The sequence below is a fragment of the Furipterus horrens genome, unplaced genomic scaffold (genome assembly GCF_987537825.1).
Source record: "Furipterus horrens unplaced genomic scaffold, mFurHor1.1.pri manual_scaffold_13, whole genome shotgun sequence".
NCBI classification, from domain to species: domain Eukaryota; kingdom Metazoa; phylum Chordata; class Mammalia; order Chiroptera; family Furipteridae; genus Furipterus; species Furipterus horrens.
Window position 1 is genome coordinate 18,461,488 of NW_028327183.1, and position 13,496 is coordinate 18,474,983.

General features: G+C 42.1%; 1 protein-coding gene across 1 annotated transcript; it reads left to right on the forward strand.

Moving 5' to 3' along the window:
• The first annotated feature begins 1,076 nt into the window (after nucleotides 1-1,076).
• Nucleotides 1,077-10,451, forward strand: TAT (tyrosine aminotransferase). Its single transcript, XM_090259420.1, has 12 exons — nucleotides 1,077-1,163; nucleotides 1,774-2,020; nucleotides 2,165-2,269; nucleotides 3,824-3,891; nucleotides 4,758-4,916; nucleotides 5,114-5,252; nucleotides 6,033-6,085; nucleotides 6,869-7,021; nucleotides 7,623-7,751; nucleotides 8,071-8,154; nucleotides 8,854-8,952; nucleotides 9,383-10,451. Exons 2-12 carry the CDS (start codon nucleotides 1,786-1,788, stop codon nucleotides 9,521-9,523), a joined length of 1,365 nt encoding a protein of 454 aa, XP_090115546.1. The 5' UTR covers nucleotides 1,077-1,163; nucleotides 1,774-1,785; the 3' UTR covers nucleotides 9,524-10,451.
• The last annotated feature ends 3,045 nt before the right edge of the window (nucleotides 10,452-13,496 follow it).

Below are 13,496 nucleotides of genomic sequence, written 5' to 3' on the forward strand. Positions count from 1 at the left end.
GTCTTACTTTGACTATAATTTACACATATGCACAACATGCTTACGTAACTTCTTGACGCACAAAGCAGGCTCTCAGCTCCCAGGTAAACATGCTTTTAGCTCGAAGGCCTTCGCCTGCTTTGCCAGATCTGGGCACATGTGTAAGTGGAGTATTTGTGTTGATGAAGTACAGATTAAGTTCTCACCTACCTTACGGAAACCAGGAAAGTTGAGATCGAAGGAATGCTGAGATCTGTTGTGCTAGCTTAGTGATGCCATTTTGTTTAGATCTCGCCTGACATTTTATTCTCCCAGTAACCCCAGAGCATGTAATTGAAAGGAAATTCCCAATATAGGGATAAAATTGCACAGGTTTTGGTTGCCTAGAAGACCCTATACTTTTAAGATATTTGTTGAGTGGGCCTTAATTTACTTCAACAGCCCAGTTTGTTCTGACCAGTGTATAACTTTGTAGACTGACGGGGAAAGGAGCCCAAGATGTAGGAAGTAAACAAACATGTTGTGGAACAAATTGTAGAGCATGATCCCATCTGTGTTTTGAAAATTTGTATGTATCTATATATCAATGTATCTGTCTTTCAGCTACCAACCTGCTTACCTACTGACCTACCTATCATCTCTCTATCTTAGTGAATGGTTAGAAAAGGCCAGGTTATTGCCATTGCTTACCCTTGAGCATTAGATTGGAGTGTACAGATAGCGAAGTACAAGGAAGGACTCTCACTTTTTTCTTTGCATACTCCTGTCCTGTTAACGCTCCAATAGGTTATTTTGTAACAAAAAAATTAATAGAAATTGCCAATTGTAATCACAACTGCCCCTCTGACAGTCTTCTCCAGCATCTCACAAAGTGCCTGGAAAGAGTTAGCACAGACAATTCCAGATGTTTGATGAGGACAAGTTCCTGATTTGGTCCGTGGGGGTGGGAGTGGGGTTAGAGGTGAGAAGCAACACAACGTGAAAAAGGGAGGAAAGAGGAGGGCTGGCTGCCCAGTTCCCAACCCAACCAATAGCACGGAAGTTTCAGGCCCAACGCCCATTGGTGGGGACTATTTCAGAAGTCAGGAATTGCATCAGGGCTCATTGTCACTTGTCAGAGGAGAATTAAGACAGCTTTCTGGTTTGGCTATTTGGAGGCTGCTTGCTTCTCCTTTATCTGAAAGGTAAAATTTCAAGCTTCGGCTAATCTGGTGGTGGTGACCAGGGTGCATGCTTTTCTTTGTGGTGTCCTGACTTCTTTTTCCACAGGGAAGAAAGATGCTTACAGGCTAGTGCTTTACTTTCACCAGTGACAATATTAGCACTACATTTCTCACACTGTGAAATGATTCTTCCTGGTTCTGTTTGCAGAAGGCAAGAGGCAGCATGTTGAGGTGTTGGGGAGAGTTTTTCTTGGACAGGCGCTGCGTGGGAAAGAGGAAACACAATTCTTTGATTGTTTAATAGTTTTCATGTCATTTCTCCTCAGTTTCATGGTTAAACTTTTATGAGGACTAGGGTTGCACAGAGCAAATCTCACTGTAAATAAGTATTCAACAGAATGCTCTCTGCTAACATTACAGAATGCCTTCTTGCTTTATTTTCTATCTTAGCAAAAAGCCTTAAAACTCCCCTCATTCCTAACAAAGACACTTTTCATGAGAAAGCGGCAAAACAAAGAAAAGAGTCTGGAAAGAGATGGCCAGTGAACTCACCCCTGTGTTTCAGTTCAAATATAGTTGCCCAGGATGGTGCTAAATTCTTGGTGTCACGGGGACTTGTTTCCCCCCACAGGCTTTGCTAGTGATGGACCCATACGTGATTCAGATGAACGGCAAGGGCAGCCTGCCCTCCATCCTGGATGTGCATGTCAATGTCGGTGGCAGAAGCTCTGTGCCAGGAAAAGGGAAAGGCAGGAAGGCCAGATGGTCCGTGAAGCCCTCGGACATGTCCAACAATACTTTCAATCCCATCCGGGCCATTGTGGACAGCATGAAGGTGAAACCAAACCCAGAGAAAACCATGATTTCTCTGTCAATTGGTGAGTTGGGGACAGTTGATGGAGGGGTGGTCATTGTCACCCACTCCTTTCTGGATGGGAGAAGATGCAAGTGGAGGGTGAGTCTGAGTAGGAGGCGTGGAGAGTAGCCTCTTGGTGACGTTTTTTTTTCCCTCCCATCAACAGGGGACCCTACTGTGTTTGGAAACCTACCCACAGACCCTGAAGTTATCCAAGCAATGAAAGATGCCCTGGACTCGGGGAAGTATAACGGCTATGCCCCCTCCATTGGTAAGTTTCTCCTGAGACTCTCACTGGTGGCTTCAAAATCTTGAGTGCTCTTCTGATAGGAATGAATTTCTAGGAACTCTTCTTGCTTTCTTGATGCGTAGTTCCTAAGGAGAGGCTAAGATAACATTGCCATTTGGATTTGGGGAAAGGGGTCTTAGGATGCTTAAACTCCAGCTTCAAGATCCAACTTCTTTCCTGGTTTCCTTTGGCATACTGCACCCCACCTCGAGGCTCAATCACAGACGTATTTCTCAAATAATGCTCCTATCTTCTCACTGCTAATTCTGAAAAAAGGCCCTGAATTTGGCTGCAGCTGCTGGTTTACTGATCCCTCTGGGTCCTAAGTTAATTTACTTACTGTCCTGTGTAAATAGCTGCTTGGCTTTATTTCTCCTTCCCTGTGTATTCAGTGCTTATTTTAATGATGGTCCTGACCACACTCCCAATGAAATTGTAATTGTTTCCTACTAAAGAGGAATAAGCAACAATGGCAATGAAGACCGGACTGTCCTATTGAGGAATAGAAGGTTGTTTCTGACAAAGAAATCCTTCTTCTTTAGGTTTAACTCTCTCCGTCTATGAAACATTTCTACTGTAAACATTTTGGTAAAATAAGTGACTCCTTGACCTCGTTTCAGTGTTGCTCATTTTTCTCCTGTGTTTATGTGCACATAGAAGCACATTATTAAGGCAGAATAAAAATTCATTTTCTTGCTAAAACAGAATTTTAAAAATACTTCAGAGAGGTTTCAGGAACATGATTTTTAGGTTGATTATTTACATTTTAGAAACTTTCATACAATAAAATCAAAACAAAATAAGACCAAAAGTTAGGTTATAAAAAAAATTTGTGATGATTTTCATAACCAAAGCATTAGAGAATTGATTCAACCTAAAAAAACAAAACCAAGTCTCTTAAATATCAAAAGGATATGAACACTTATACCAAAGAAAACACAAATAGTAATATAAAGTGTATCTTGGAAAATGCTCTTCCTTATTAATAATTAAAGAAGTGCTGATTTATTTGAGTATCTTTTTGGCAGTTTTGCAAAACATGATCATTTGCATGAAACTGTCTATACTTCAAGCTTGTAAGCCAACATTTGGAAATAATGTATGCAAATATGATTCAAAACAAAAAATTGTACAGAACACTAATAGGGATATAATATGAAAAACTTAAAATGGACCCAATGTGTCACACTCAATGGTTATAACTTTTCAAAAATATGTAGTCTTTAAAGGGAAGGGATTTGGGAATAATCTAAATCTTGTATTTTTATGGAGACTAAACCCACAATCATAGTAACCAAGATAATGCAGAGTAGTTTATAGCTTGGAGAGTTCTTTCTTGTTATTTATATATTTGTACTTATTTTAAAATTTTCAAATATAAAGTTAATCTCCTTTCTTTACAGTGGCTGAGAGCTAAACTGAATAGTATGTGCTCTGAGCAGAGACAAAAGGAACTGAGACCGTGGTACTCTTTAGTATAGCTGTCAGTTGTGGGATGAAAACTTCCAGCTTCCTCCTTCTGCTCCTTTCTTTCAGGTTATCTCTCCAGTCGGGAAGAGATTGCTTCTTATTACCACTGTCCCGAGGCACCCCTAGACGCTAAGGTGAGCCTTACACAAGGTACCAGCTCTGAAGCAATAGGGGGCAAACTATCCTCCTCATTGTTTCTGTCCCACAAGGTATAAAGGTTTCAAGGGGAACAAAAGCTGAGGATAGTCTCCCTTTGACAATTCAAGGACTTCTTATATAATGAGGACATGAATCAGTGATCATAGTTAATATCATTACAGCATGATAATGATGTCCCATACACCTTGTGTGGTGTTTGTCTCAGGGAGGCCCAAAGCACTCAGAGGTCACTCGATGTTTGATTCTCTGTCAAAGATCATTGAAAACCAATAATTCATAAACACCAAATAATTAAAAAATTTTATTTTACCAATAGGATCTTTTAAAAATTTGTAGCTTCCCTCACTCACTTTAAGGTCACTCAAATAGAAAGATCGAGCTGTCACGACATATTGTATTGATGGCAGTGCCAAGTTTAAACGCCACTGTCGCCTCTGTTGTTTACTATGTGGGGTCCACATTGCTCAATATAAGAGGTGCCCTTCATCTATATTTCAGAGAAGAGCCAGGCTTCAAATCTTTGGCCAAAAGTAAATAAGTAACCAGGCAAAAAGCCCAAGGTCACAATGATCTCTCACGGAAGTTGGCTGAGTCACAGCTGACCCATCCTTTTTTAAATGATTTGTTGATTTCTTTTAAGTGGCCAACATTTTCAACAACCCTTAGATATGGACATAGATAAGCATGGTAATTTCTTTCATTTTTGGCTTAGTACAATCTCTACTATTAGAATTTGTAAAAGTAAGTTTATTTTTGTTCCCCACTCATCCATCCGACAATCTCTTTTTTCCTGTTGCTGTTGGAACTGTTAACAAAATGAACCTTTTTTTTTTCTTCACAGGATGTCATTCTGACAAGCGGCTGCAGTCAGGCTATTGAGCTTTGTTTAGCTGTGCTGGCCAACCCAGGGCAGAACATCCTAGTTCCGAGACCCGGTTTTTCTCTCTACCGGACTTTGGCTGAATCTATGGGGATTGAGGTCAAACTCTACAATTTATTGGTAAATGACTTTTTAATTTTAGACACAAGTGCTCAATTACCACTTCCTAAAAATATATAAGCATTATCTTAGCAGAAAAAGATCTGGAAGTGGATGGTCAAGACCCCAGGCACATTTTATTATTTTCATTACACCCCTGAGTATTCCTCCCTAAATTTTTCAGAATCATCTTAGTCTCACCCTTTCTCCCTCCCTAGCCAGAGAAGTCTTGGGAAGTTGACCTGGAACAATTAGAATCTCTGATTGATGAAAAGACAGCTTGTCTCATTGTCAATAATCCATCAAACCCCTGTGGGTCAGTGTTCAGCAGAAGTCATCTCCAGAAGATTCTGGCCGGTGAGTCCAGCAGACTTCACTTGACAGGGGAGGAGATGGGTATAAAATCCTTCAGCCATTTCTGGGAATGAGAAAAAGAGTCTGTCAATGAGTTCCAAGAGTAGGATAGAAATAGGGGAGCTTCATTAGGGTCTCTAGTGAATGGCAGAACTTGCCTCGAAGAGGAAATGGACTTGCTGCTTCACCACTCCCATCATATGGAAGAGGGGATCTAAAATATCTTGTTAATTAAATAGCAAATTTAGGCTTTGCACCCTGGAAGAGTATAATACGAACTTACAGTTCTCCAAGAGGAAGACAAAACACAAAAACATGAAATACAAAACACAATACAGTATTCCCTCACTTATCGTGGGTATTATGTTCTAGACTCCCCCGTGACAGGTGAAAATCCACGAAGTAGGAACCTTACATTTATTTTAGTATTTATATATATTTTAAGGCTTTATAAACCCTTCCCACACACTTATAAACCATCCCCAGTCCCTTATTAACCTTTTCCACACTTTTATAAACACTACTTATGTTCTTAAACATATTCTACACTCTTAAATCTACATAACTTTAACAATATACCTATACAGTACTGCAAAATCCTGTGATATAGTGAAAAATCTCTGATAAGTAATTAAATATAATATTTTTAAAAATCCCGCGATACAGTGAGGCCGCGATAAGTGAGCCACGATATATAGAGGGATTCCTGTAAGCCCAGGTAAATAGTAAGGGCAAAGGCAGTCCCCGCTAACAGTGATTTCCACGTGCTTTTCTTATTTTCAGTGGCTGCAAGGCAATGTGTTCCCATCTTAGCTGATGAGATCTACGGAGACATGGTGAGTCTTGGGTAGGCTATCTCACTGCAATAATCTTAATTCAAAATTATTTCGTGGGGACCTTAGAGGGGGCATCTAGAAAATCAGAAGCAACTCCTAGTCATTTCAGTACAGCAAATCAATATACCCACCCTCTTCACAAATATATAGATCCATGATTCCTCAGCCAGTTGTCTGAAATCCAGAAAGCTATGAAAATCCAAAGATTGTTGGAATTCATTTGGTGGCAAAACCTGAGTTGGCTGATATAAATATATTTGTTGATTCCTATTTTTCTCACTGATGAATCTGTGTAAGAATATAGGGGAAGGCACAGAATCGTTAATATGCCTCATTAGGAGTGCTATCCCAGAGTGCTCTGGGGGTGCTACATGGTATATGGTACGTGTGCTATATAACCTTTCTAAAATCCAAATAATTCAGCAACATATTTGGGCCCAGGAACTTCAGATAAGTGATGATTGTGGACCCACATTATGTTTTTAACTCTGTAATGCCAACAGTCATTCATTCTCCAGAACTGGCTTCAGGGGGTTGTCCATATTACAGGGCTTGGGTCAATTTCCTCATTTTGGGCTCCCTTTGATCCAGACCAGACAGCAGGTTAAATGTCTTTGGACAAGCCCCTTTGAAGCCTCTTGGGATCCCAATCATGCTTCAGTGCAGGGATGAGCCCCCGAATCCGAGGCCCTGCCCCCAGAGATAGAAGGAAAAGGGTAGGAGACGTGGGATTTGGAGAAGAGTAAGCAAGAAGGCAACTACAACAAGCTCTCTCTGCCTCAGGTGTTTTCCGATTCCAAATTTGAGCCTCTGGCCAACCTCAGCAGCAATGTCCCCATCCTGGCCTGTGGAGGGTTGGCCAAGCGCTGGCTGGTTCCTGGCTGGAGGTTGGGCTGGATCCTCATCCATGACCGAAGAGACATTTTTGGCAATGAGGTGAGAGCAATGTGGTATGTCTAATTTGGGACACGTTTACTTTGCATGCACAGGGTTAGAAGGTTGGGTTTTTTTCCTTTTGCTTCCCGGCCCTGTAGTTCTGGGTGCCTAGAAAGATGCTAGATAAAGATGGTACTCCTTCCTCTGCAAATTCAGTTTTTCTGTTCCTGGCTCTGTGAAGAAGTCCCATCTGCCTCCAATTTTTGGACCACTAAAAAGGACACAATAGCGGTAATACACCTAATATTGTTTGCAAGTGTACAATGTGCCGATACTTTATATACATTATTTTAATTTACTCTTCCCAACAACTCTCTGAGGCCAGTAATGGTATTATCTCCATTTTACAGTTGATAAAAGTGAGGCACAGAGAAGTTGTATTATTTTCCCAGAGTCACACAGCAGGTGCATAACAGAGCTGGGCTATGAACGCAGGTGGTCTGATCTAAGAATGACACTAGGCAAAGTCACTTCTCCAGCGATATAAAAAGTGATAAAAAGAATGATCAGAAGAGAGATATAAAAAACTGATAGAAAGAATGATGCTAAAGCTGCGATGCTTAAGAAAGGCTAAAGAAGGTATTTTCTGGGGGGCTTCTAGATTCGAGATGGACTGGTGAAGCTGAGTCAGCGGATCCTGGGACCCTGCACCATTGTCCAGGGAGCTTTAAAAAGCATCCTGCGTCGCACCCCTCAAGAGTTCTACCACAACACTCTAAGCTTCCTCAAGGTAAGGGCAGCCTGTGGCCTTTCACGTTGGGGGTCAGGGAATGCCACCAGTGGAACTTGGAATAATGGATCCTCATTTCTGGAACAATGTTCCATGATGGTGCTTCCAAATCAGGAGGTGGTATCTGTGCAGATATCCACCCATACATTCCTGACTTCGGGCAACTCACTCTGCTCCTGGCTGCAAGCTTCAGGTGGCAAGGTTCTTATTGACTTCTTATGCCAGTAGGGCAACTTAGGTTCCTTGCCTTTGATGTGGGCTCTCCTTTTAATGACTTCTTTTTTCACTTATTTAACTTTTAATCTGCCTCCCCATGCAGTCCAATGCTGATCTGTGCTATGGGGCGTTGGCTGCCATCCCTGGACTCCGGCCAGTCCGGCCTTCGGGAGCCATGTACCTCATGGTAAGAATGTGGGTGGCAGCCACTCCTGGTTGGGCAAAGGAAAGCCAGTAATCTGCAAGGCTCACGAAGAGCTTGGCTCCTGAGCCAGTCAGTTTAGGAATTACCTTATTCTGAATTGTCCCACTGACACGATCTAAGCTCAGTGTTAAAAATAAAAACAAACCCTATAAAATGAATTAATTCCTTGATATACTCATTTTATATGTACACACAGGAAGAGATAAGACATAAATAAGAGACTTTCTATACCACTGTAGTTCTCAACTGGGAATGATACTGGTTCCCTAGGGGTGCTGGGAATGTACGGGGATTTAGAACAGTGGGGGCGCTGTTGGCATTTTGTGGGCCAGGCATGCTAAATATCTTGCAACAGATGGGAGACTTCCATGCAATCAAAAATTACCTGGCCATGAGGCTAATAGTACCTTTTTGGAGAAATACTGGCATTCTATTTCCAGCTTTCATTTATCAGCATACAGGAAGGAACACTTCAATAAACTAAAATATTAATATAAATGTAGTCTCTCTTCATTGTGGAAAATTCCATGAGCTCATAAGTGCTAGAAGTTATTTATCAAATTATCAGTTGTAGAGTTCCAAGGTATTTTTTAGAGCTGTCCCTACCTTAATTTCTGGCAGAGGGAGTTGGCCAGTTTTCCCTCTTTCTGATAAGTTTGCCTCTCCCTGTTATTGGTATAGGTTGAAATTGAGATGGAGCATTTCCCAGAATTTGAGAATGATGTGGAGTTCACGGAGCGGTTAGTTGCTGAACAATCTGTCCACTGCCTCCCAGCAACGGTGAGTGCTTATATTTATCACTCTCAAGATATTCTCAACAATTCCTACAGCCTCAGGAGCTGTCCCTGAGCTGGTCTTCAGACTGACTTCCTCCCCCAACAAAGCGTATCTTTGTTTGATAAAATTCAAACTGATGTGTCTCATGGCCTCTATTTAGAATTTGTTTCTCTCTATCATTATCCCATCCGTACTGGGAAGAAAAGATATGGTGGAATATTCTAGGTGAGGGGAAATCAAGCTTGTCCCACAAGTCCCTTTTAAGATGAATTAACCCAGTTATTGATTTAGTGTCCCAGTGGTGGGAACTGAGTGAATTGATAGCCCTGAGTAAATGGCATCACTGCTTCTTGCTGATGAGGCCGTGGCCATGTTAGGGTGATTCATTACCAGATTCAACTGCGCTAAAATTAACAGGCTCTTATTTTTGCAGTGCTTCGAGTACCCGAATTTCTTCCGCGTGGTAATCACGGTACCTGAAGTGATGATGCTGGAGGCCTGTAGCCGGATCCAGGAGTTCTGTGAGCAGCACTACCATTGTGCTGAAGGGAGCCAGGAGGAGTGTGACAAGTAGACCTGCGCCCCCGCTCCTGAGTATGTCCGGTCCAGGCAGACCTGGACTGGGGCCTGCTGCTCCTCAAGGCGCCAGGGGCCTCTACTGGGAGAGGGGCCTCAGACACTTATCGAGGGTTCGGAATTGCCCCTGCTTTGCCCCAGCTACTTCCGTATACACACTCTAAATCCCACACACTCGTCTCTGCTCTGCTGGAGTGACTGATTGATTAATATGCCTCCCTTTTATGACTACTTTCTCCTTATTTTTCTGAGAGTACCAAGTGAACAAAATTTACCAGAAAACAGTAGAGACAAGAAAATTAAGAGCTCAGGATGAGAGAAGCAAAAGGTTGAGGGAACTTGTGTCCCTTATACTATAAGAACGTACTCTCTGTAGTCAGATCTGAAGCCCAACTCTGTTACTGCCTAACTTCAGGTATACCTCACTTTATGCAATGGAATTATAGTGAAAGAAGTTGGGGACACATGTATTTGGTTAACTATATTCTAAATACATTAGGAAACTGCTAATTTGAAGGATCCCTTACAGAAATTTTTTTGTTGTTTTCTTTTTATAAAGAATTATTTTGTGATGCAAATATCCTTTAATTGCCTGACCTTATAAATTTAGATATGTGTGTATCAGGCTTTCTTAAAGTGAAGACATATTTGTACTAAAAAGATAAAAATAAAAAAAGGAGAAATCGTAGGACCTTCCAGGAACACTGCTCTGTAAGGGCCACAAATATCCTCACTTGTCATTGTCATAGAATCATTATTATTTTGGCTGTAATGTTAATATTGATTTATTGATATATATATGTATTATATTATCTTTTCATATGTTTTCTAAGAAACATTTATATTGACACGATCCTTTATTTTGCCAAAGGCATAAATTATTGTTTTTCTTTTTAAGAAAAATAAAGCTTACTAAGTATGCTCTCCTCTCCTGTGATGTGTTTTTTCTTTTCTGTGGGGGGGGTTTCTATCCCCAGGTGCTACTCATTGCTCAATCTGATCGATGCCTTACTTCTTTGTAGGTGTACTGATATTTGTGTTACCAGACAGGAACCGGCCTGGAGCTGGTCTGCCTCAGGTCGGCCTGTAGTGTGTGGGTTCTTGATTTCATATACGAAAGACTTCACAACATGAGTCCAAGGTGATTTTGAGAATATGTTTATTAAGTCTGGGGACAGAGACACAAAGGAAGGATTTAGGATAGAAGTAACAGGAGAGCCTAGGTAGTGCCCTGCTTTGGCTCCCTAGAAAAGTCGTAGGAAAGGAGTGAGGCAAGGTGGGCTGCTGTTAGCTCCCTGGGAAGTAAAGGTCATACAGAAGTGAGCCAAGGGCCAGCTGCTTTTAGCTCACTGGGAAGAGAGAGGAAAGGGAAGCCCTGGAGAAAGGATTGGCGCTAAGCCTGGCTCAAGCTGCCACTGTCCCCTGCTCCCCTGGTGCAAGTCTCTTGGGGACCCTTAGCATTTAGGAGGAAATAAAAAGTTCATGCCTGGGAAGGGGCATGGGCGTGCTATAGATAGAGCAGGCCACCCAGGGTCTTTGTCCTGAGAACTTTTTACCTTCCTTCTGCGGGTGAGAATCTTAGGGGAGGGTTTCAGCAGAATATTCATCAACTTCCCAAGTGCATTTTTAATATGCTGATTGTCAGAACATGGAGGCAGCTAGAATGCACACCTGGAGTTTAGATATGTTAATAGACCTATCCCATTCCCACAGGATATGTTAATAGACTTAGCCAGACCAGGACCAGCAGGATATGTTACTTAACCTGGTGGGGGTGGGGGGAGAAGCAATGAGATGCAAATGACCTACTGACTATGTTAATAAGCAAACTCATCCTCACTGAAATACGAGGTTGGCAAGTTTAAAAAGTGCGCCTGCAGAAGTGCAGGTGGACTCCTACGGGCCTGCGTGGAGGACCAGGAATCCCCATTCCCTTGCTCCCCATTCCCCTTGCTCCTATGGACCCTCGAGTCAGTCCGGCAATTGCCTCTCCCCTCCATCCCTGAACCCTTTGTTCCCTCAATAAGCCCATTGCCTGCTTCCACAGGGGTCTCCAGGTGATTTCTCAGAGCAAGGCTGCCCTGACACTGTTGTGTCAAAATGAGCACATAGGCAGGTTTGGGAATATTCTTTGGTCTGCTCTACTGTTTTACTTTTATCTCGGGTCTGTCTGGCTTTTAATGGGGGTTTTGTTATTTGTTCCCCTGACTTCATCTGTCCTTGGGTTAGCTGGCACAAATGACATTATTGGGTCTCTATTCTCTATTTTCTCAGATCAGGGAGATTTAAGCTATGCATTCTGTGGTTAGGGAGGAGGGGTATGAACCATTGGCTCTCACGTGTCCTTGGTTATGGGAGATAAGGTCTTGCGATTCACCAGCTGCCTATAAGTTGCTCAGTTTGGCCTTGTTTAATTTTCTTGCCTCAGTTTTCCCATTCTACTTGCCCAGGAATTTTCTTAGCTTTTTATTGCCTGTCACATTTGGAGTGACTTAAGAAACACTATTCCTAAAATATTTTATTTGGGAACTCAACTTATGACTTCCTTTAACTTTTGGCTTTAGACTTCACACGTGCAATTTTTTGGATCTCCAGTCTCTGGTTCCAAATTCCTGAACATGTCTAGACACACTATGGAATGAAGGTGAACTGGTTGAATTGACCCAGGGAGTAATAGGTGTCCAGGGTCTTCTTTCAGTATTAGTTTTTCTTTTGCAATTCCTCTTGGCACAGTTGCCCAATTTTTTCCCTACAATTTCATTTAGAGGAGGGAATCTGAAGTTCTCTTGAAAGACTGGGGCAGAAATATACCATAATCAGTCTGGAGATTCCTCTCTAAGGAACTTTTCCTTATCTGGGACAGGAACTTCAGGTCTCAAGGCTGCCAGCCACACCTAATTAATTTCCTTTACAAAAATAAACATCAAATGTCCTCCTTCAGTGAGCTCACACTAAAACTTACCTTTCAGTTTTCTTTTGCAAATCCAAAAGGGATATAACAATGACTGAAATGATAAAGATTTGTTTCCTGTATGGTGCCACTGCTGATAATTTTCAAAAAATGCCTGGCTCCTCTTTTCCTGTACCCCACTGCCTCCTCACCGCCAAAGATCTCTGTCCAGAAATAAACAGGAAGACTTGGTGGTTTACACAAGATCTTTTTTCTTCAAATGCACATATTCTATCACACATTCCTAAATTCTAGTCAGGCTTCTTAAATTTCCAAATTTTCGTGATGTCTACATTTTGATAGAGTTAAACATTCAAACACTTAAAAATAATACATTCACCTTGGTCAAACATCAAACAATGCAACCGCCCCCCCCACTCCCCCCAAACCCACTCTTCAGGCCCATCCTCTGCTACACAGGATCTTCTCCCCTCAGGTAATCACAATTAGCAGTTGTTGGTTCATTCTTTGAGATTATTGTGTATATGCATATGAAAATGTGTGTGGGTGGGGGGAGGGGTATTTTTCCTTTTTTCTTTCCTTTCTTCAAAGTATCTATTATTCAACTCTAATTCAGTTTCCTATTGAAGTCCAAGGATAAATGACATTTCTAAGGGGTCATGGATGTTTCTAGATTAAGGGAAAAAAAGGATCTCCGCACCAGGTCTACTTCCAAACAAACCTAAAATTCCCAGGAGGACTAATTTCTGTAGCTCCCTCGATAACAGAACAGACAGGCAGATAAGGGAGGAGATAACAGGAGAGGTATCAGCGTCTGTCCATCCAGGATAAAACAAAAGAATGCACAAACAGGTGGAGACAAAGGCTCTCAGCTGTGAATTCACCTTTCCTTCTAGCCCGCAAGCACCGCCCACGAGGTAACTCCCACAAACGTGCTGCAACTCCTGGACCCAGGGCGGAGGCGGAAAACCCGCAACTGCGCAGGCGCGGATGAGAGTGCGGGCGCCGCGCTGCTTAAGGTGCATGAGTTGTCGTGAAGCAACGAGGCGCAGCTCGGGGT

Bases quoted from the DNA above. Each gene is read 5' to 3' on its own strand.
- TAT (XM_090259420.1), top strand. From the start codon at position 1,786: ATGGACCCATACGTGATTCAGATGAACGGCAAGGGCAGCCTGCCCTCC. The intron at 5,253-6,032 runs GTGAGTCCAGCA...TCTTATTTTCAG, and splicing joins TCTCCAGAAGATTCTGGCCG to TGGCTGCAAGGCAATGTGTT. The intron at 7,752-8,070 runs GTAAGGGCAGCC...CTCCCCATGCAG, and splicing joins ACACTCTAAGCTTCCTCAAG to TCCAATGCTGATCTGTGCTA.